General features: G+C 34.5%; 1 protein-coding gene across 1 annotated transcript in view; it reads left to right on the plus strand.

Annotated features, from left to right (window-relative positions):
- The window catches only part of Psa (puromycin-sensitive aminopeptidase), a 218,977-nt gene that overhangs the window by 143,652 nt on the left and 51,629 nt on the right, over positions 1 to 23,696 (plus strand). Inside the window, exon 17 of the mRNA XM_090408456.1 lies at positions 22,944 to 23,051. Within this exon, the coding sequence (XP_090264582.1) occupies positions 22,944 to 23,051 (108 nt within the window). The remainder of the gene's footprint in view (positions 1 to 22,943; positions 23,052 to 23,696) is intronic.

Below are 23,696 nucleotides of genomic sequence, written 5' to 3' on the forward strand. Positions count from 1 at the left end.
AACCCTATGTAACACATGAACACACCAGAGGATCTAAATAGCCTTTATTTCCTATTCAAATGTTTGCAGAAGTGCATATCATTATCAGTTTCCTAATACATGTGTGTATACAGGATAACATGAAAGAAACACATCAGTAAGTTTGCATTATTACTAATCTTCTATCAACAATTTTCCTCCATTACTCTATTATTTGTCAGCACTCCAGTATTGTCATATCTAATATTTCAGTCTTCTCGGGTTCTTCTGATTCATTCAATCCATAGATCTTCATTATCCTCTGAGTCCTTTTTCTGCCATCTTGGTAACAGACATCCATTTTGCCAACCTTTTCTCTACCATTTATCCGTTACAATTTGAATTTGTTTCACTTACTAATTGTCGCATGTAAACTGTAACATGTTGTATTGTGCTCTGAAGATGCTGGTTTGAAATCCAGTGAAATATAAGCCAGTTAATAAACATCTTTTTATAATTTAGTTCATTTGGTGTTGTAATACTGTTAAAATAAGTTATGGAAGGTTATATGATCAAGTATCAGGAGATAAGCTGCTCAGAACACAAAAATGAAATGATATATAAATTATACTTGACAAGAGATTATATTCTTGTTTTAATTCTATATCTTAAGTGTGAGTAAACAACAGTATGCATATTTTCTGTTATTTATTTAGCATGTGGGTTAAATATAAGAAATTAATGAGCAAAACTACATGCACATTGGTTCAGTTAACTGATTGTTGGCACATTATCTGGAAAGAATGTGGCATTCATGAGTGATATGATGCATGGCCTGCACAATGTAACGCATAGAAAAAAAAAAGGATTATTGTGAAATTCCCCACAGACGTAAGTGGGCACACCCTTGTGCAGTCCCAAATATTGTTTAGCTGACTTCAGGTGTCAAGGCATATTGAATCCTGGATTTTGACAGTGGATCTGTGATCAGGTGCTTGTTTCTAGTCTTCTCCACCAGTCCTGCAGACCATCATCTGGTATTTCCACAAGTCACATTGGTGATTTGGGGGAGGTAAGAGAGAACTTGATGTATGGAAGGTTGATGTTATTTCTGATTTTATTTATTTATTTCATGGTAACTACTCTTCTGAAACATGGAGTGATTTGGGAAAGAACAAGCAACCATGGGAAAGGAGTAGACCTTAAGGTACCAGAGATGATTCTCATTGTTATGTTGAGCTGCATGTGTACAAGTCAAGTGGTGGCTTCAGATCCAAACTGATGAGCATTGCTCTGCCACTGAGAAGATCAGAGCCACAGCTTGTGTTCTAAGAGTTGAAGCATTACAACTCCAAGTTGTGTCTATGAGCCTGTTTATGTTGTTGTTCCTTTAACTTAATTTTTTGAAAACGTTGGTATATGAATCTGCAATCAAGTGTGACACCAAGATAGCAAGGGTTGCTTTTATGGATTTGAGTTCTGTTGCAGTTTATTTTTAGTTTACTATGAGCCTCATGATTATATAGGTGGAAAGATGAAACGACAGTTTTGTTGTATTTGGGGAATAGTCCTCGGGTTTTAAAGTAGTTTTGCAGTGACCTAAGATCTTCGCTTAGTGTTTCCTCAAGGCCTTAGAAGGTATTGTTTTGGGTGGTGATGCTATGTCATCTTAGTGTAGATATACTTTTGACTGACTGTTGGAGGGATGTTCACTTGTATACAGATTATGAATAGAGGTGGTGCCAGGACATATTTGTGCCAGTCCATCCTGTAGGATTAATGTTCTGCTTTTTTGTGAATTCAGATGAACCTTTATTTTTCTATTGAAGAACATTTGTCTGTTTTATACAGTTAGCTTTTCTTTCATATGGCATCAGAAGCTGATGTTAGGTCTATGAAGGCAGTATCTGTTTTTAAACCAAGTCTAAACACAGCCTATTCATTGGGTAAGATGGCTTCTGTTTCTGGAGAAATCCTAGAAAGGATAATCCTTTAAAAATGTTTGTAAGGAGTGCAGAGCAGTGCTATAGGACAGTTGTTAGGGTCATCTGTTGACATTTTTTGGGTTTTGGCAAGGCTATTTATTATCTTTCTCATGCTGAAGTTTCAGGAGTTATTTATTATTGAGGAGAAGAAATCAGATAGCCAGGTTTTTCCTCTTAGACCAAGTTTAGTAAGAAAATCTGACAGGATGCTATCAATGCCAGGAGCTGTATCTGTTTTGGTTAGTTTGAGGACCAAGAAATGCATTTAAGAAATGAGCACCCACCATCAAAGTAGACATACTATGAGCATATATTTTGAATACAGCTAGTGGGATTCCATTAGGACTTGGAAGCCTTTTTAGTATCCAGGATGTTCAAGATTCTTCTGATGTCTTTCTGATGGAAGGCTTCTGGAGGCATGTGATGCAGTGTTCCAGATAAAGGAGATTTACCTTGATCATCTGTGTATGAATTTGATAAGAAGAATGATGCCAAGAAGTCAGCCTCATCTTTAGGTGATGTTGCAGTGCCACCATCCAGATGAGAAAGAGGTTAAACAAGTTAGAGAACTGCAACATCACCTAAAGATGAGGCTGACCTCTTGGCATCATTCTTCTTATCAAATTCATATACAGATGATCAAGGTAAATCTCCTTTATCTGGAACACTGCATCACACGCCTCCAGAAGCCTTCCATCAGAAAGACATCAGAAGAATCCTTCTGATGTCTTTCTGATGGAAGTGCCTTCTGGTTCTTCACGATTGACAAAAGTTATTCCCAACAACTTTTTTGTGAAGAACCAGAAGGCACAACTGCCATTGGTACAAGCAGTGAGTTTTCTACATTCAGCTCTATCAAAGTTAGGTGAAGACTGTGAATGAAGGTGTAATTTTTGTTTCAAGTCACTTTTGATGAACTGTTTTCTTTTCTTATACTGCTCTGGCATGCTTTTTTTTGGAAAACCATGACTTGAATATACAGTGGAAATTTTGAGTAGAGTGAGGACCTCCATTCCAACATGGATAATTACTGTAACAAGATCACAAGTATATGGACCTGAAGAACAGAAACAGTAGTCTAACCATGGAAAGGAGGAATAAAAGTCATGGAGATTTTCCCTTGGTATTGGTGTAGTGCCAAATATATAAGGCTGTGAATGGCTGAGAGGAGTATTCCACAAGAAATGAAACTTGGGTGAGGTTGTGATCTGAATTACCAAGAGGAGCAGTTACTTCAACAGTATACCTAGAAGCAGAAGTAGTTAAAAAAAATGCACTGGATGTGGTTCTGGTTGGGAACCACATCCAGGCTTGTTTTAAATCATTATTTATAGCAAGTATCCCTGCTTCTCTTCCAGCTTGGTCAGTGGAATTTGAAAAAGGAAACCAGTTAGAATTATGGATATTATAGTCACCAAGGAATAAGACATTACTGTTGGGGAATTTGGATTGTGTGAATCAAGCTTCGCAGATTAATAGTTAAAGACGTCAGATTGTTTTCAGAATTGAGGGAAAGGTAGAGACAACAGGCAAATGAGATATAATCAGGCATGGAAATCTTAAAAGTCATAGAAGGTTGAAAACAGGAAGTTCAAGATTTTAATGTCTGCCAGTGATGATACATATCATTTAGGTTGGTGTTTATATTGTGGTGAAAGATATTTTTTTGTATGCTTGAGTTTTTAAATGTTTTGGGGGAATTTTTTGAGGGAGGTTTGTTATTTAATTTAACCACATTAATTTATTTATTTAGGTTTACTCTCATGCTGATATTACAAAGGCAAAGAAAAAAGCAGCAGAATTTGCAGTGAGATGAGATACTCTTAGACATGTCACCTATACAGAGAACATCTGGTCTCTAGTGCCTAAATATTATACTTTGTCAAGCTACTTGATTAAAACTTGAATAAGCAAGGTGCTGTCTTCACTTTAAACATCTAATTAAGTTGCAAGGCAGTAGTTAGTATTAAAGTATACTAAGGAAAGTGTATTTTATATTAAATCTGGATAAGATGTATGTATCATATCTGCACAGTTGTTTATAATCTGCTTTTTGTGCACCACATTATGTTGGTTCTTTAGGTGTATGGTGTTATTCTGTTAGTCTTGAAGATGCTTTAACCAAATTAAATAACTATTGCTGCAATTTGATATCCTCAGGAAACTGAGGACATCATTTTATGGTGTTTAATTATTAATTAAATGCTTAATAATTAATGCAATTTAACTAATCAAACATCATTTTTGGCAAAAGGAGAAATTAAATATGGAAACAGGTAATGGAATAAGGCTGCAATAGTATAGTTAAGAGCCAATAAATAAATTTATATGAAACCTTATAAAAATCAACCAGAACACACACTGAACTAATAGTCTTTAAAACTGATCAGACCATCTTTAACATTGGCTTCAAGGGTGTGGTCAGAAACAAAACTGTTGATCTGATCACTCATTTTATTTCTTCAGGGCTGTTATGTCAGCGGGATAAGAAAGCTCTGAGGAAAATTGGAGAAATAAAGAGATGGCATTACTACCTGAATCATATTAAAAATGAAAATAATAGAAAATAACTTGACATTAGCTCTACTTACATATTCTTGAATAATCTAAGGTGTGGGTACTTAACCAGAATGATAAATGAAAAATCAGCAAAAACAAGGATGATCTACCTCAGAATGTCTCTTCTTCAAACAGTTGTTTGAAGCCTCAAAGAGACATTCTGTGGTAGATCAAGAGCTGGACAGATTGATGCAGCTAGAGGAATGTGTTAAAAGGAATAGAATGTGAGTATTAACTAATATAATTAGTTCACATTAGGTGAGCTGCTAGACTAATATGGAATCAAATCATGGATAGTAAACTAGTAATAAAATCTTGTATTGGATTTTAACAGATCTTAACACCCTTTTTGGGATACATTCCAGGAAATTATGGTTCTTGATCCGTAATTGCAGTCTTTGTAATCATCATCTTTCACTAAAATGTTGCAATCAGTCCTCATTGTGGTGAGTCATGTAGAACAAAGGAATAGTTTATTAGGAAACATTTACTATTGTGATCTCCTTTAAGAGAGCATAATTGCTGTGGATTGGACTTTTGCTTGCCATAATAAGAGTAGATAATGATGTATTTCCCCTGTGAGAAACAGGAAAATTTTATGATATTTCACTTAATTATAAGATATAGCAATGTTGGTTTAGATATGATGTACATGCTGTACTGAATATCTCTCTTAGCCACTTTTCTTCTTACACATTTTTTTTTATTTTGCAGCATCCACTCAACAAATATTCAACATAGCATGTGCATCATATCTAAACCAACATTGATATATCTTATAATTAAGTGAAATATCATAAAATTTTATTTTTTCTCATAGGAGAAATACATCATTATCAAATTCCTAACATGTCTAGGAATTGTAGAGTGTATAGGATATTAAACCTATTTATTAATTAATCCTGCCATGGACTGGACCAAAATGCTAATTACTGTTTCTGTATTAAAAATATTTCCCAAGAAGAAAGCCAGAAAAAAAAAAAGTTGATTTTCCCCTTTTTAATCATATGGATTCTTATCCCAGACCTATGTATTTAGCGTTTCATTATATACACACTTAAAGCTTAAGTTTTCATGCATTTAAATGAATCAAAGATATGTATTTTAGCACTTTATTATCAAAATATATGAGGAATTAATATTTAAAAAAATAAAACAACTATACAGAATCGTGACACATTTTCATGTGTCCTTTTCTGATATTATTATATGTAACACATCTAAGGACTTATCACAGGAGGACAGGGAGCACTCCACTCTGCTCTATGCACATCTAACTGCCTCCCCTACTACTTATATTATTTATAAATTGTCTGTGGACATAAAAATTAACATGATTCAGACACAAAAAAAGCATTAGTAGTTTAAGAAAATTGTCTGATTTTATCTTTAGTAGAGATTTCTCAAGGGAAACAGAAATAGCAGCAACAAACATTCTTGTATAGAATCATGTATAAAGAACATTGAAAATCCATGAAGGAACTGTACTATCAGCTGTATCTTATTGTAAATATATTTAGTCTGTTCACTCAGAAACCAAATAGCTTAATGATTATTCTCATTAAGATTTACTGTCTAAAGATGAATAATTGAAACATTCCTGTGTTTTTAACTGACAATTGTCAGGCCCATAAATAACATGATTTTCCTTTCAAGCTGTGGATCACAAAAGTTCAAAAGACATCATTAATCTCATCTCATCTTCTTTATACCCTCTTTTACCTTGCGGTGTCAAGGGTCCATTGATCATCGGACCTCAATCCGTTTACAGGATAAGGTGGTCAGCCCTATGCCCCAGTATATCCTATGGCCTGTAGTGTTAAGTTCTCAAGGCCAGTTTGCCTGCTTTGCGGGATGAAAACCCCCAGAATAAACTGAGGAAAAAACCCTGCTGTCCACGCCCAAGACTGGCTAACTTGGCTATGGCTGAGGAAGATCCTTCAGCTCCTCACGTCACTGACGGGAATCGAACCTAGGACACTCCTTCCTCAGGCATATGGTTGCGAAGCGCATAGCCACTAGGCTAACCGCACGGACTGACGTCATTAAAGATAACTTAATTCATTCACAAGAACTTTCAATAATGGCAAAAACAGAGAAACCCAATCTTTCTTATTTGTTTTTAAGACTTCTTAACAATTCTCCCTTCTCCTTTTTTACATAGCTCTGTTCCTTTTCTGCTTCTAATACATCTTTTTTTTCATGTGTCCATCAAATGTTCTTCTATATCACAACATAGTATACGTTGTACTTGTCATTCATGCAGTCGCAGTGATTGAATCACGACAGCCAAGTATCACAAACAGCAAAGCTCAGTTCAGTAATGACAGACAAGATATGCTTATTAGTGGCTGGACCATGCCACCTTCACTGAAATCTATTTAACATTGTTTATAGAGAACAGCTATAAGTATTTCAGTTCTAATGATGTACAATTGTTGATTCTTCTTGTTGCCACTAAATGAGGTCTTTTCCATCAGGGACTTACTATGAGGTGTGGCTTAGCTTAATGGCTTCTTTCGTTTTTATTGATAGCAAATCCACATGTGAATGTTGCTTCATTCTCTTCAGCATAACTATATTTAAATACATTCATTCTTAACTTAATTCAATAATTCAACTAATAACACTTTTTTATGGACTAGTTATGTAAAGATGTTTAAATGAATTTAGATGCCTTTACAATACTATAATAGGATAGTTGATTTACACTATAGCAAACTTGTAGGGAACCATCAGTGTGCTGCCTTGTATCTGTATAATTCCATATTTGTCTCATACAATTGTACTGCCTTGAACAGTTTTCTTTTGGTGCATTATTATATATCTTGTTATGGTCCCATAATTTCACGACTTTGTCTTAAAGTAAAAATATCATTATACCTCCATATTTGAGCATTTCTTGTTGAATATCCTCTACTCCAGCAGAGCTGCCTTTCTTATGGTTTTTGACAGTTTTTTCTACTGCAGATAGTGATATGTATTCCTGGTTCACCAACAATTTATCACAGAAAACATTTGCTAGAAAACAAATGATATTGCATTGATACCAATATATTAAAGTAAATGCAGTGCAAGATAAATCTCATAAAATATAGTTTCTTTTATGTATTATGTATATAGATTTTAATGATATTTTTATTCTCATACAGCGAAAGTAATATTTTATTGTTCAGAGAGTTTCCTAATTTCTGTGTTGTCTTAAAAAGTTATAAATATTCTTTCTTACTTAGATATGGTTCTGTTGATGGAATATTAATATTTACAAAACTGGAATAGAGTGGTTTAGGGAGAAAGGGCACCATATTTAAGAATATTTATTCTGCAAACTGTTCTCTGTTTTTCTGTGCATTTAGACATCCATCCAGATGTGATAATACATTTTATCTGAACTAATTCAGAAGATGAGGTATTTCAGTTATTGAATACCTGTGTATTTTGAAAATGACTCCACTTTTCCTGCATAGGAAAGATGTGTATGCTGTTATCGTACAGAACTAGTTTAAGATCGTAGGTGCACTTTTGAGTAATTATATTAAAGAAAATGATATGTACTCCAGGTTCAATAAAATTACATAAATGCTATCATAATGATGTAAATCAGCATCAGCTAAATTGCCATCTGCAGCTGCAATACTAGTATTTACCATTTCCTCCAATGCTAGTATTTTCAGACAACAAAATTCATCTCTCACCTAAAAACAATTAAAAACATCCATGCCCGTTGCGAGTTTTGGATCCACAACTCATTGGTGGGAGAGGGTATGCTATCTAATTGGTTGTTAGCAACATATTTCTGATTACAGTTTATTTTTGAATGGTTCACTAAAGAAGTAATTAATTACATATTTTACTTTTTTTTTTCAATAAAGAAGACTAAATATAAAATTTCTTAGTGTTACAAAATTACTAGTATTGGAGGAAAAGATATTGAAGCTGCAGTGACGATTTAACTTATGCTGATTTACATATTATTGTTTTCTTTAATATAATTACTTCAAAGTGCACCTATGACCTTAAACTAGCTCTGTAAGTAGCATACAAGATGTCTTTACTATGCAGGAAAAGTACAGTGATTTTCAAAATACATGTATATTCAATAATTGAAACATGTCACCTTCTGAATTAGTTCAAATAAAAAATATATCACACCTGAATGGATGTTTAAATGTGCAGAACAGAAAAATAGTGAATGGTTAGAAGAATAAATATTTTATTCTCCCTAATAGCAATTCTAACTATTAATAGTTAGAATAGTTAATAGGAATATGTAAATAGTTAACTGTAAATATTAGTTGGAAATAACTATTATTCTTAAATATAAATATGGTGTACTTTCTCCCTAACAACCCTATCCCAGTTTTGTAAAAATTAATATTCCATCTATAGAGCCTGTAGTATCTAAGTAAGAAAGAATATTAATAACTGTATATGGAATAAAAAATTTCAGAACTCTAAATATAATCGAAGTAATACATAAAATATTTCTTTTTTTCATATATGGGAATGACATGACCATAGGATTTCAAATTTTCTTGCGAAGAATTTCCCTGCGATATATTTTCTTGCAATGACTTCCATGATATATATTCCACATGATGAATTGTGCAGATACATGTACTCCTGATTACATTCTATTTGAATATTTACTACCAGTGTTCTGTAACTGCTTATTCATCTGCATAATCTGTCAAAGTAATTATTGCAGACATGTACAACTTTTATCACCATTTCTAAACAGCTTTCTTTCTTATCAACTATTACACTTTTTTTTTTTTTTAATAATGTTAGTCAAGTGGCTTTTAATTTATCATCTTACATATTTCACCAATTTTTCTATTGGCATCTTCAGGGAATACAAATTAGAACCATCAGTTATAACCTAGTCTGTTACCTTCATATAGCTTACTAATTTGTATTCCCTGAAGATGCCGATAGAAAAATTGGTGAAACATGTAGGATGATAAATTAAAAGCCACTTGACTAACATTACAAAAAAAGTGTAATAGTTTATATACATAATAGTCAAGAAAGAACACCACACAGCTTTCTTTCTTAGGTTTTCTTAGTCTCAAGTATTCTTGCATAAATCTTACCTAAAACAATAAGTAGGCCAATTCCTCTTGAATGCATTTGCATTTTTTAAAATGCGCAGTGTGAATTTCCCATCTTTGTCATATTTATCTTCTATGTTCATTCCAAACTCTTACCATAACTACTGTTTTTAGCCATTTTTAGTTTTAGCTTTGGTTTAACTTTCTTATATTGCTCTCTGTATTTTCTCAGAACACCTGCCCATTCATTTGCTAGTAATTTTTGGATTGTCTGTTTAATTTCTTAAAACTAACAAGAAATTTTTCTGTCTCTGCAGAACAGCTTCAGTATACCCTGCTTGAAACCATTTTTTCAGAATTTGTTACAGTCTCGAAAATTTGGTCTCAGTTTCAACATTTCAGCTCTCTCTCTCTCTCTCTGAATAATATTTGTATTATTGAATCTACAGAAGATAAGAATATCTTAGATGTCTGGAGTACTTACTTTGAAAGACTGTTAATGAAACAAGCAGTGATAGAACAGTAGTAGGACATTTTCAAGAGGAATGCAAAGAGGAGTACATATCAAAACTTCAGGTAGGAAAGACAGCTTGAAGATATTTGAGCTATGAAATCACATGAGAAGAATGAAACTGGATTTATTGAGCTGTTGTGAGACAACTTCCTCAAACAGCATGTGACAGAAGAAACTCGAGGCCAAAGAATGTTAGATCTGATTATAGTGTCAGATAGGGCTTCAGTTACAGATGTAACTATTCTCCCTCCAGTTGGTGACAGTGATCATGCAGTACTCACTTAGGAATTGGCTAAGTTTATGAATGTTCCATTTAGAAAAGGTTACATGTTGAACTGCAAAGCAGCAAATTATGACCACCTTGAGGGGGGGGGGGTGTATGCTGGGTTCTGTGCCATGGTATCAGTTATTGGATAGGAAGGAACTGATAGGAGACCTCCACATAGCCTTTAAAGGAATTCGTAGAACCGAGGCTTCTGACCTAATGTCCAATCCTCACCTTCTCTTGGTGCACCCTGTTGGGTATCTACTTGGATACTGAACGAACGAGGATGGGCTGGCAATTTGGGATTTAGCCGAACAAATTGTATTCTTATTGGTTAAACCAAAATAAAAAATGATGATACAACATGACAAAATTTCATGCCGGCTGGAGCGTCGCCCAGTTAAACAAGGCCCCCCCCCCCCGTTGTTTTCACCAGGAAACCAGGGCGAACAGTGAAAAGTCAGCTACTGAAACAAATCTGAAAACACACCCCAACTCAACATCACCAGAGTTAAAGATCGGTACTATCAACATAAGAAGCCCTGAATGGCAAAGAAATGGAGTTAGCTGAGGAATTAGATAAGTACCAGATCAACATAATAAGGGTGACTGAAATGAAAAAGACCAAAACTGGTGCGCTCTTTCTGCGCAATAAATACACAATGTTATATTCAGGCAATGACAATCAAGGAAAAGGAGGTGTAGCCATAGTATTCAACACAAAATACGAGGCTAATCTTCTTGAATGGCAGGCAGTCTCAAGTAGAGTAATGTGGGCAAATATGAGAATGGGGAACTGGACAATGAGACTTATTTGTGCCTATGGTCCAACAGAAGGTTCTACTAAGGTAGAAGTGGAGGAATTTTTTGAGGCTTTAGAAAAAGCAACTGACACAATGAAGAAGGAAAAGTTGGTCCTTGTTGGGGATCTAAATAGCAGAGTAGGAAATGATTGTCAGACATACAAAAATATTTTGGGAAAATTTGGAGAAAAGAGCAAAGCTAATAATAATGGCAAATATCTGTTGGATTTCTGCTCAGGACAAGGATTGGTTATTACTAACACCATGTTACAACATAAAAATGTGCACAAATTCACATGGAGAGAAGAGGCAAGGAATAAGAAAAGTCTCATTGACTATGTTATCGATGATAGTGATGTTTTCTCTCTGGTGCAGGAAACCAGAGTGTACAGAGGATTTGAAATTGGAAGTGATCACTATTTAGTATTGAGCAGGATAAAATTGAATTTCATATTGAAAAGTATAACATGTAAGAAAGTTTTAAAGCGAATAAAAGTTGAGCAGCTCTCAGATGTGAACTGTAGACTAAAATACACAAAGATTATTGAAGAAAAAATGAAAGAGTTTGAGAACAGGAATCAAACCTTGGAGATTCAGTGGCAAACCTTGAAAAAAAGCCCTGATTGATTTAGCCAGAGAGGCATGTGGTGAAGTTGTCTGCAAGGATAGAAAAATTAGAACTCCTTGGTGGACAAAGGAAGTTAAAGAGGCAGTGAAGGAAAAGAAGAAAGTATATCAAAAGTTCCTGGCAAATAAGTCAGCTTGTGCTCTTAGAGAATACAGAGACAAATGCAAGAATGCTAAACACTGTGTAAAAATAGCTAAACAATAGTCATGGGAGGAGTTTGGTAGAAGAAAATAGAAAATAAATATCAAGAAGGTGGTAAAATATTCTGGCGGTTGTTGAAGAAGCTTAGGAATGGAGGAAAGAGTGCTGTAAAAGGAGTTAGAGATGATATAGGTGACATGAAAACGGGAGAAAAAGATATCCTTAAAGTATGGAGTAATTACTTCGAAAAACTGCTAAATGAAACAAGCAGTGATGACAGCACAGTGGTAAAAAACATTGACTAGGCATGCAGTAAGGAATACATATCCATATTTGAAGGTAGAAAAAGCCATCAAAGGCTTGAAATGTGGAAAGGCAGCAGGAGTAGATGATATTCGACCAGAAATGCTGAAGTATGGTGGTATAAGAGTCTTACAGTGGCTGCACTGCATAGTTCAGAAAGCCTGGACAGAGGGACGAATTCCCGATGATTGGAGTAGAGCTCTCATAGTACCCATATATAAAAAGGGAAATAAAACTGAATGTAAGAATTACAGAGGTATTTCCCTACTGAGTGTTTCAGGCAAGATCTATGCAAGTATACCTGAGAAACGGTTGAGAATAATTGTGGAAGAAAAGCTTGGTGAAGAACAAGCTGGATTCAGGCCAAATAGAGGCTGTTAGGATCAGATCTTCACTTTACGACAAATAGTAGAGAAAGCATGTGGATATAACAAAGATCTGTATTTAAGTTTTGTCGATTTGGAAAAGGAATATGACAAGGTGCCAAGAGAGAAGATATTCAATACGCTACAGTTATATGGTGTCAATGGGGCATTATATCAAGCAATACTTAGTCTTTATTTGAGTGTAAGTCAGCAGTTAGAATTGAAGGATGTACAGGAAGATGTGTTTAATGTTAAATATGGTGTGAGACAAGGATGTACATTATTCCCTCTGTTATTCATTATCTATATGAATCACATTATGAAGTATTAAACATGATATCAAAATTGGAGATGTAATGTCAGCTCTTTGCTTTATGCAGATGATGTTATACTTCTAAATAAATCCACTACAAGTTTGCAAGATTCCCTGACTAAATTGAATAACTGTTGTAATAGATAAGGTATGAAGGTGAGCAATAAAAAGACAATGAAAATAGGAAGCATCATTGAAAATGTCAACTGTGTTGTGAATGGGGAACCTGTGGAACAAGTAAAACATTTCAGCTACTTAGGCACGATTTTTAGTGAAGATGGTAAATTAAATATGGAAATAGACAAGAGAATCAACAAAGCTGATATGGTGGGAAGTCAATTGAATAAATTCATATGGAATAAGAGAGAAATTAGTCGGAACAGTAAATTAGCTGTATACAAGACAGTGTTCAAACCAGTTTAACTTATGGATTTGAGAGCTGGTTTAGAAGTAAAACACTTGACCAAAGACAAGAGACTGCAGATATGAGAGTCCTGAGAAAGATTAGAGTTGCGAACAAATGGCATCAATGGCAATATATATTAAAAACGGGGATATTAGGAAAGATCTTGACATTGTTAGCATCCAGGAATGCGTTAGCAGAGCTAATATCAGGTGGTATGGTCACTTAAACAGAATGGGTGAAGAAAGATTAGCAAAACAAGTGTTTTTCTGCCAGGTTGGCAGCAAAAAGGACCCAGAGGAAGACCAAGATGTAGGTGGATTGATACGGTACAAAGTGCCTTAGACGATAGAAATATAAGATCTGATAATGTTGGAGTCTTGACAAGTAACAGACTGATTTGGAGGAAAATTGTAGATAGGAAGTTAGTAATGATGTAATTTTTTTTCATGTAGTACTATCATATCCTGTACACCCCTTGAGGGTACATGGCAGAATTTGATGATGATTGATGACATTGGGAAGGATTTGACATACATTCAGCTATTTGCTGTTGATGTAAAGATAGGTAGGGAAATCAGGAGTGCTGCTGATATGCAGTACTTGGAGAATGATTTGAATAGGCTGTAATTATGGACATGGGAAAATGGATGTCATTTCACTGTCTTTTTCTGCTCATGACAGGTTGAGTTCCTCAAAGACGAATTTTTGCCATTTCTTTCTATTTGCTGTCTTTTTATGAAGTTTTATTATGGAGTTTAAGTGGGTGCTTTCTTTAATGTTGTCAATCCATTTCTTTCTTGGTCTTTCTCTGTTGGGCTGTCTTTCAATTCTACCATTTAATAATATGTTTGATAGTCTTTCTGTGTTCTTTCTTGAAACATGCCCAAATCAGCTTATTTGGCTCTTTTTTAGTGCTGTAATTATCGTTTCTTTAAAGTTAAGTTCTTCTCTGACTTTTTCATTTGTTTTTCTTTCCATCCAGTTTGTTCTATTGATTTTTCTTAGGCATTTCATTTCAAAAGCATCGAGTTTATCAATTTTTGTTTCTTAAGATTCAGCATTCTGAGCCATAGAGTACTATGGGAATTATCATTGTTTTATATATCTTTAATTTGAGTTCTTTGCTTAATCTGTTATTGTTCCATATCTTTTGTAGTCTACTCATTGTTGTCCATCCGATTGATTCAATGTTTTATGGTTTTTGAAATAGTCTAGATCAGGTGTTCCCAACCTTTTTGTTTCCTAGAGCACATTCTAAAATACCGATAGGGCGACGGACACCATCTATTTTTTCAAACAATTTTTTTGAATTCCTTTGGTAAATGAATACATGCAAAGTTTACATTATAATCAAATGTTTTATTACTTAAAAGTTTACATTATATAAAAATTTAAATATATACATGTTTAAATATATATATAAAATATATATATGTAAGTTAGTGTGATCTTTGGCATTGCATTTCATTGGCCAGTGCTTCATAATTAGGAGAATATGATGATATTCCAGTTCTTAAACTGGAATGAACAACTTCGAATGCGCGTCTACTTTACATTGTATGCGTTTAATACTAATCATGTGTCATTAACGCATGCGTCACATAGCATGCCATGAATTGTTGTGTGATTATTTCAAACTATATGGCACATGGTTGAACAGCGGCAAGCACACAGGTTGATGCAGCTTGGTCAGAATATTTTCTAATTTTTCTTGGCTGTCTGTAGTGATAACTATGTCATCAGCATACTTTAAATGTGTTATATTTCTTCCATTTACAGTTATGCCTTCACACATCTGCAGTCCTTCAGCTACTACTTCTTTTAAGTACAGGTTGAATAAACATGGTGACAATGGACAGCCTTGCATAACTCCTTTTTTAATTGCTATTTGATCTGTTTCTATGTTGTATTTCACTATTGCTTGTGTTTCTGAATAGTAATTCTTGATACAATTTAATAGGTATCTATCTTTTCTTCATACGAATGTTTAACTCTGTTTTGAAGAATCCTGATAAATATTTTATAGCAGTGGCTTAGAAGGATGATAGGTCTATAGTGCAGGATCTGACATCTCCTTTTTTTCTGGATGGGTATGATCTGGCCATTCTGTTGGTAAATTTCCTTTCTTTAGTAGTTTGTTGAATAGTTTCCTTAGGTAAGTTATTATGCTTTCTCCCCCCTTTTTTCTAGAAGTTCTTTTTGAATGTTGTCTATGCTTGGTGCTTTATTATTTTTCATTTATTTGATTGCTCTATGTATTTTTTCATTTAGGATGCCTTTTGTGTCAAAAGTTTCTTCTGGGTTGAAGGCGTTTGATCTTTGTTTTCTTCAGCTGCAAATGTTTCTTTAAAATGATTAGTCCATATTACTTTTATTGTTTCACTTCTACTTGTGATTCCATCTTTTTGCAATATTGAAACTGGGTTGAGTGAGTATATTCTAGTTCTCTTTAACTATTTCATAAATGGTCTTGGAGTCATGTTTTTTTTTTTTGTATGCTTCTTCACACATTCCTGCTTTTTCTTCTAAATGTATGATTTTTGCTAATCTGTATTTTTTGTCTATTTCTTTTTTCAAATTTTTGTATAATATTCTATTTTCTTCATTATCTTCTTTTGAGAGGTTAGTTTTGGATATTCTTTTTCTTTCCCATAAGTCCAAAATCTCCGTGTAAGCCAATCTTTATTTACTCTTGTCTAGTAGCCAGGTGTTTTGTTGCTGTTTCTTTACCTTTTTTCCAAGACTCCGAGATTGTATCTAAAGCAAGATTATTTAATTTTTCTTTCAATGTTTTATCAAGTAGTTTGCTTTATACATACGTTTGAAACAAAAGTGTTGTCTTGTATCCCTTGAAATGGATGAAATTGAGTATTGTGCGGTTATAAAATTCTTTGTAAAAGAAGGTTTAACTCCAAAAGAAATTCATTTGAAGTTCATAAAAGTTTATTGGCACTCTTCTTCTTCTTCGTTTTCAACAATTAAGAATTGGTCTGCCAAGTTTAAACATGGCCATACCAGCCTTGAAGATGATCAGTGTGAAGGACTTCCAAAAAGTGTCACAACACCAGAAATCATTGATCTAGTGCACGATATGGCATTGGATGACCGGCAAGTCAAAGTGAATGAAATTGCTGAGACTATAGGCATTTCAAAAAAATGTGTAGGATGTATTTTGCATGAAGAATTGCAAATGAAAAAGCTTTGCACAAAATGGGTGCTGCGCTTGCTCACAGCAAATCAAAAACGCACTCGCACGAAAATCTATAAACAGTGCTTGGAGCATTTTAATAAGAATAAAACTGATTTTGTGCATTGATTTATGACTATGGATGAGACTTGGATTCACCATTACACACCAGAATCCAAACAGTGGACAGAAGCCGGTTGTTCAGCACCCAAGAAGACAAAGTCGGTTCCATCAGCAGGAAAGGTCATGACATCAGTATTTTGGGATGCTAAAGACATTTTGTTTATTAATTATCTTGAAAGGGGTAAAACAATAACTGGGGAATATTATTCTGATCCTTTGACTAGACGAAAAAATTCTTAAGAAAAGATCCAGTTTGCAGAAGAAAAAAAACCAATTTTCATCAGAACAATGCACCTGTCCACATAAAGGTATTTTGGCAATGGGAAAATGAAGGGATTTGCACTATGAATTGTTGGAAAATCCACCCTATTCTTCAGATTTGGCTCCCTCTGACTTCTATCTCTTCCCAAAACTAAAACTCTTCCTCTCTGGTCAGCGTTTTTCTTCAAATCAACGGGTGATTGCAGCTGTAAAGGGGTATTTTGCAGATTTTACTGAGAACCACTACAGGGACAGGATAATGGCACTGGAGCAATCCTGGAAATAAATGTATTAGTCTTAAATGAGATTATGTTGAAAAATAAAAATAATTTTGAAATTATAAATTCTTTTTTTCATTGTTAGGCTGAGAACTTTTCAGACCACCCTCGTATATTCCTTTTTCTTTTGCTTTGAATCTTACATTAACTATGAGTTTAGGAGCCATTTTTTAATGATTAGTGCTACACCTTTTCTGTGATGGTTATCTTTCCTTCCTGAGTAAAATATGCTGCATTTTTTATGTCGATTTTTCCCTCACCTGCCCAGGTTTTCATAATGGTTTGTGATTGGAATGAATTGCTGTTGAATGTTGTGTGTGTAACTCCCACTGTTTCCCAGTTCAATATCAGTAAATGTAAATTCATGCACTTTGGCATGATTAGATATCCAATGTCATATTATATTGATGGGATTTTGCTAGAGGAAACTGATCAGGCCAGGGGAATCTTGGAGTTTTAGTAAACAGGAAGTTGAAGTTCAAGGTCATATAGCAAAAATTGTAAATATGATTGGGAATAATCACAATTCTGAGACTAACCTTCACATGTAAAGATAAAGAAGTCATTTTGCCTCTTTACAAGGCCTTGATAAGACCTCACTTGGACTATTATGCACAAGTCTGGTCTCCTGGTTTCTGTGGTGATTCTGATGCAGTGGAGATATTGCAAAGGAGTGTCAAAAATGATATCATTGTGGGTTACAGATTGAAAATTTGTAGTCTGTAGATACTAGCAAACAGGAGAAAGAGGGGTGATATGATTGAGATTTACAAAACGGGTTATACAAAATCTTCATTTTATGGAGGATGGTGAAGGATGCGAGGACATCCATGGAAGTTGAGAATGCTGCCAAGAAGGGAATTAGGGCTAAATTTTTCTCTCATAGAGTAGTGCATGATTGGAATGAATTGCTGTTGTATATGTAAGTAGCATGAATTTAAGAACAGGTAGGGCAGCTGGTGCGAATAGTATGGCCATCCTCGAGTTCCTGACTCCCTGGAGGTCTCTCTTAATAATAATAAGTAGTAGTAGTTTGAAAACCAAATACAAACTGTGGGAACTCAGCATTCTGGTTGAACTGATTCATTCAACCAGAGAGGTTGGGATGAAGTTGTGTATAAAAATAGAAAAATCAGAACTCCATGGTGGATAAAAGAAGTTAAGGTGGTCCTGGAAAAGAATAAAATATATCAAACGTTTTTGCAAGTAAGTTGGCTGTTGGCCTAATAGAATACAGATGCAAATTGTAACAGAGCTAAAACCCAGTGTCAGTTATTTTACTTAACAGAGCTAAGTTATGCAAACTGTAGCTAAACAAAAGTCATGAGTAGACCAGTGAGAATATAGAAGATAAATATAAATATCAGGAAGGCGGAAAAATGTTCTGGAGTCCATTGAAAAGCTTTAAAATAGAGGGAAAAGTATAAAAGGAATCAAGAATGATGGTGGTATAAAAACTGAAGATATTTGGATGTTTGGAGTGATTACTTTGAATTATTGCTGAATGAAACAAGAAGTGACAGAACAGTACTAGAAAATATTCAAGATGAAGGCAATCAGGAATAGGTGTATCAATGCTAGAAGTAGTAAAAATCCATCAAAAACCTGAAATGTAGCACTTCAGCTGGGTAGATGATATTCAACCAGAAATGTACACCGAAAATTTAGTTGTTTTTGAATAGTGCAGAGTACAGTCATTTGGAAAGATATGAATGAAATTGATTGTAGTTAGTGAAAGAAAGAAAGAAAGCTTAAATAGAAAGAGAAGAGTAAGCAAACATATTTTGGTGTGAGGATAAAATGCTACTCATCACCACTCAATTGGATAGCCTAAGTGGAAATTAGCTGCCCAATTGTGAAATGTATGAGGATGAGAACCTGCTCAGATGATCTTTGTGATAGATCCAACCAAAGAGATTTAATTTCTTTATTTAGTTTAAAGTTGATAGGTCACAGTTCCTTGCACTTCCAATTAAATGGGTTTTACTCTATTTCTTCCTTTCTTTCTAATAATCATAAAGATTGATAATTAAATCTCATCCCATCTTCTATTAATGTATTGGGCCCAACAACCTGTTACTTGCTTTTCCATTAAGGCCAGTTTTTTTTTGCTATAATTTAGCAGTTAATCTATTATTTTGGCTTGCATCTTTGTAGTACAGTTGTGAGGAATATTGACATTTGCCCTTTACTTGAAAATTCTTAGATTCAGATCCCATTTAGGATGTGATAAGCATCTAGAAGATTTTTCAGCAAGGTGAGTTAGCTAGTATATGTGGGTGGCAAAGATTTCATCATCAAATTCCTGCCATGTACCCTCAAGGGGTGTACAGGATATGTTAGTACTACATGAAAAAAATTACATCATTATTAATTTCCTATCTACAATTTTCCTCCAAATCAGTCTGTTACTTGTCAACACTCCAATATTATCAGCTCTTATATTACTATAGTGTAAAGCACTTTGTACCGTATCAATCCACCTATATCTTGGTCTTGCTCTCGGTCGTTTTCCTGCCGTTAGCAGATTACCTCTGCTAACGCATTCCTGGATGCTGACAATGTCAAGTTCTTTCCTAATATCCTCGTTTTTAATATGATACTGCCATTGACGCCATCTGTTCACGCCTATAATCTTTCTCAGGACTCTCATATCTGAAGTCTCTAGTCTTTGGTCAAGTGTTTTACTTCTGACCCATAAGTTAAAACTGGTTTGAACACTGTCTTGTATACAGCTAATTTAGTGTTGCGACTAATTTCTCTCTTATTCCATATGAATTTATTCAATTGACTTCCCACCATACCAGCTTTGCTGATTCTGTTGTCTATTTCTATATTTAATTTACCATCTTCAGTAAAAATCGTGCCTAAATAGCTGAAATGTTTTACTTGTTCCACAGGTTCTCCATTCACAACACAGTTGACATTTTCAATGATTCTGCCTATTTTCATTGTCTTTGTCTTTTTATTGCTGACCTTCATACTATATCTATTACAAGAGCTATTCAATTTAGTCAGAGAATCTTGCAGACTTGTAGCGGATTTATTTAGAAGTATAACATCATCCGCATAAAGCAAAGAGCTGACATTAACATCTCCAATTTCGATATAATGTTTAATACCACTTTCCTTCATAATGCGATCCATATAGATAATGAATAACAGAGGGGATAATGTACATCCTTGTCTCACACCAGATTTAACATTAAACCGTCTTCCTGTACTTCCTTCAATTCTAACTGCTGACTTACAACTCAAATAAAGACTAAGTATTGCTTGATATAATGCCCCATTAACACCATATAACTGCAGTGTATTGAATAGCTTCTCTCTTGGCACCTTGTCATATGCCTTTTCCAGATTGACAAAACTTAAATACAGATCTTTGTTATATTCCCATGCTTTCTCGACTATTTGTCGTAAAGTGAAGATCTGATCCTGACAGCCTCTATTTGGCCTGAATCCAGCGTGTTCTTCACCAAGCTTTTCTTCCACAATTCTTCTCAACCGTTTCTCAAGTATACTTGCATAGATCTTGCCAGGAACACTCAGTAGGAAAATACCTCTGTAATTCTCACATGCAGTTTTATTTCCCTTTTTATATGTGGGTACTATGAGAGCTCTACTCCAATCATCGGGAATTCGTCCCTCTGTTCAGGCTTTCTGAACTATGCAGTGCAGCCACTGTAAGACTCTTATACCACCATACTTCAGCATTTCTGGTCGAATATCATCTACTCCTGCTGCCTTTCCACATTTCAAGCCTTTGATGGCTTTTTCTACTTCAAGTATGGATATGTATTCCTGACTGCATGCCTGGTCAGTGTTTTTTACCACTGTGCTGTCATCACTGCTTGTTTCATTTAGCAGTTTTTCAAAGTAATTACTCCATACTTCAAGGATATCTTTTTCTCCCGTTTTCATGTCACCTTTATCATCTCTAATTCCTTTTATAGCACTCTTTCCTCCATTCTTAAGCTTCTTCAACAACCTCCAGAATATTTTGCCACCTTCTTGATATTTATTTTCTATATTCTTGCCAAAGTCCTCCCATGACTTTTGTTTAGCATTCTTGCATTTGTCTCTATATTCTCTAAGAGCACAAGCTGACTTATTTGACAGGAACTTTTGATATGCTTTCTTCTTTTCCTTCACTATCTCTTTAACCTCCTTTGTCCACCAGGGAGTTCTGATTTTTTTATCCTTACAAACAACCTCACCACATGCCTCTCTGGTGGAATCAATCAATGTTTTCTTCAGAGTTTGCCAATGAATCTCCAAGGTTTGATTCCTGTTCTCAAACTCTTTCATTTTTCCTTCAATAATCTTTGTGTATTTTAGTCTACAGCTCACATCTGAGAGCTGCTCAACTTTTATTTGCTTTAAAACTTTCTTACATGTTATTCTTTTCAATATGAAATTCAATTTTATCCTGCTCAAGACTAAATAGTGATCACTTCCAATTTCAAATCCTCTGTACACTCTAGTGTCCTGCACCAGGGAGAGAACATCGCTATCAACAATAACATAGTCACTGAGACTTTTCTTATTCCTAGCCTCTTCTCTCCATGTGAATTTGTGCACATTTTTATGTTGGAACATGGTGTTAGTAATAACCAGTCCATGTCCTGAGCAGAAATCCAACAGATATTTGCCATTATTATTAGCTTTGCTCTTTTCTCCAAATTTTCCCAAAATATTTTTGTATGTCTCGCAATCATTTCCTACTCTGCTATTTAGATCCCCAACAAGGACCAACTTTTCATTTTTCATTGTGTCAGTTGCTTTTTCTAAAGCCTCAAAAAATTCCTCCACTTCTACCTTAGTAGAACCTTCTGTGGGACCATAGGCACAAATAAGTCTCATTGTCCAGTTCCCCATTCTCATATTTGCCCACATTACTCTACTTAAGACTGACTGTCATTCAAGAAGATTAGCCTCGTATTTTGTGTTGAGTACTATGGCTACCCCTTCTTTTCCTTGATTGTCATTGCCTGAATATAACATTTTGTATTTATTGCTCAGAAAGACCTCACCGGTTTTGGTCTTTTTTGTTTCAGTCACCCCTATTATGTCGATCTGGTACTTATCTAATTCCTCAGCTAGCTCCATTTCTTTGCCATTCAGGCTTCTTACGTTGATAGTACTGATCTTTAACTCTGGTGATGTTGAGTTGGGGTTTATTTTCAGATTTGTAAAGATTTTCATCTTCAAAACAGGGAAACTGGTTAGAAGAGCATACATAATTAAGTATAATTTACTGGCTTCATAGCTCTTAGTTTCTTAAGTTGTAATTCAAACAATTCCAACCTTGATCTGTTAGAACATGTGTTCAAACCATTTTGTCTATTTTGCAATGAGAGTCCTTCAAACGTTCCTTGCCTCCTATCAGGATATGAACCTGCTCTTTCAACGAAGGCCATTCTTTTGACTGAATAAAATGAATGTACGGGAGCACATATTTTTATTTATAAAATAAATTTAAGTGAATAGCTTGCATTTTATATCCTGAGTATTGTTTTTTCTGTATGACTTTTCTTGGATACATTGTTTCATAACTATCTCATCTGTTCCTTCACATGGTTAGATTCTGTCTTGTCATAAATTTATGTGCATTCAGTAAAAAATAAAGCAAAAATGCTATTCTTTAAAATAATAACTGAATCAAGATCTCTTACAAAGGAATAAGTTTTTAGTAATAACTTTTTTAACCTCTTTCTATAATACAATATTTTGTGTAAACGCAAAGAGATTAAGTTTTTTTTTAAATTTTTAAAAATTTGTTTAAAAATTATTGTAGCTGTACCGTGAAGCTGATCTCCTCGAAGAAAAGGATCGTATTTCAAGAGCACTGGGTGGCTTGAAAAATAAATCGCTAATTCAAAGAGTTCTCGATTTTGCAATGTCGGTAAGTGCCTACAAACGAAGCATTTCTACTAATTTTAATATTCAAAAGTTTCCTATTATTGCTTTATCACATTCCTCATACACATTTGCAGTTAGCTGTCATTCAGTCGAAATATGACTGTGTTATTAAGTCTTCTAATTGCAGTAGAAATTTTGCTAAGAAAACTTTTTTTTTCAGCAATAATATAATGAACCTTTTCTTTATCTTCTATCTATAATTTTTTTTTATGCTTAACTTTAACTGACATACTTAGGGAGATTTCTGGGATGGCCTTGTTTTTCTGCTAGTAGATGAAAGTTTGAATCTTACCCAGAAACAATGTTATGAGGATTTTTTTTAAGCATTATTGCAGCCACTTATGTAACAGTAGATGACTCAAAATGGCATATTTTTTCAATACTTCCATATATGTTATATTAAATAGATATTGATTATCTATTTAATATTCTGAGGAGGATACTGGTCATACAGCTCTTTGTTTTTCTGGCTTGTAAGCAGCCATTTGAGATTGTTGTCCATTGCTATTTTCAGCTATGTTGCCTTCTGTTATATCTGCATGCAGTTGTCATGCCTGAATAGCTGCTTAAAATTATCTATTGACAGCATCTCTCCTAGAACAAATTCTTGATGTATGGGTGTTTTTTA

This window comes from Typopeltis vanoorti, chromosome 2 (genome assembly GCF_054136105.1).
Source record: "Typopeltis vanoorti isolate ZY-2024b chromosome 2, IOZ_Tvanoo_1.0, whole genome shotgun sequence".
In the NCBI taxonomy this organism is placed as follows: Eukaryota; Metazoa; Arthropoda; class Arachnida; order Uropygi; family Thelyphonidae; genus Typopeltis; species Typopeltis vanoorti.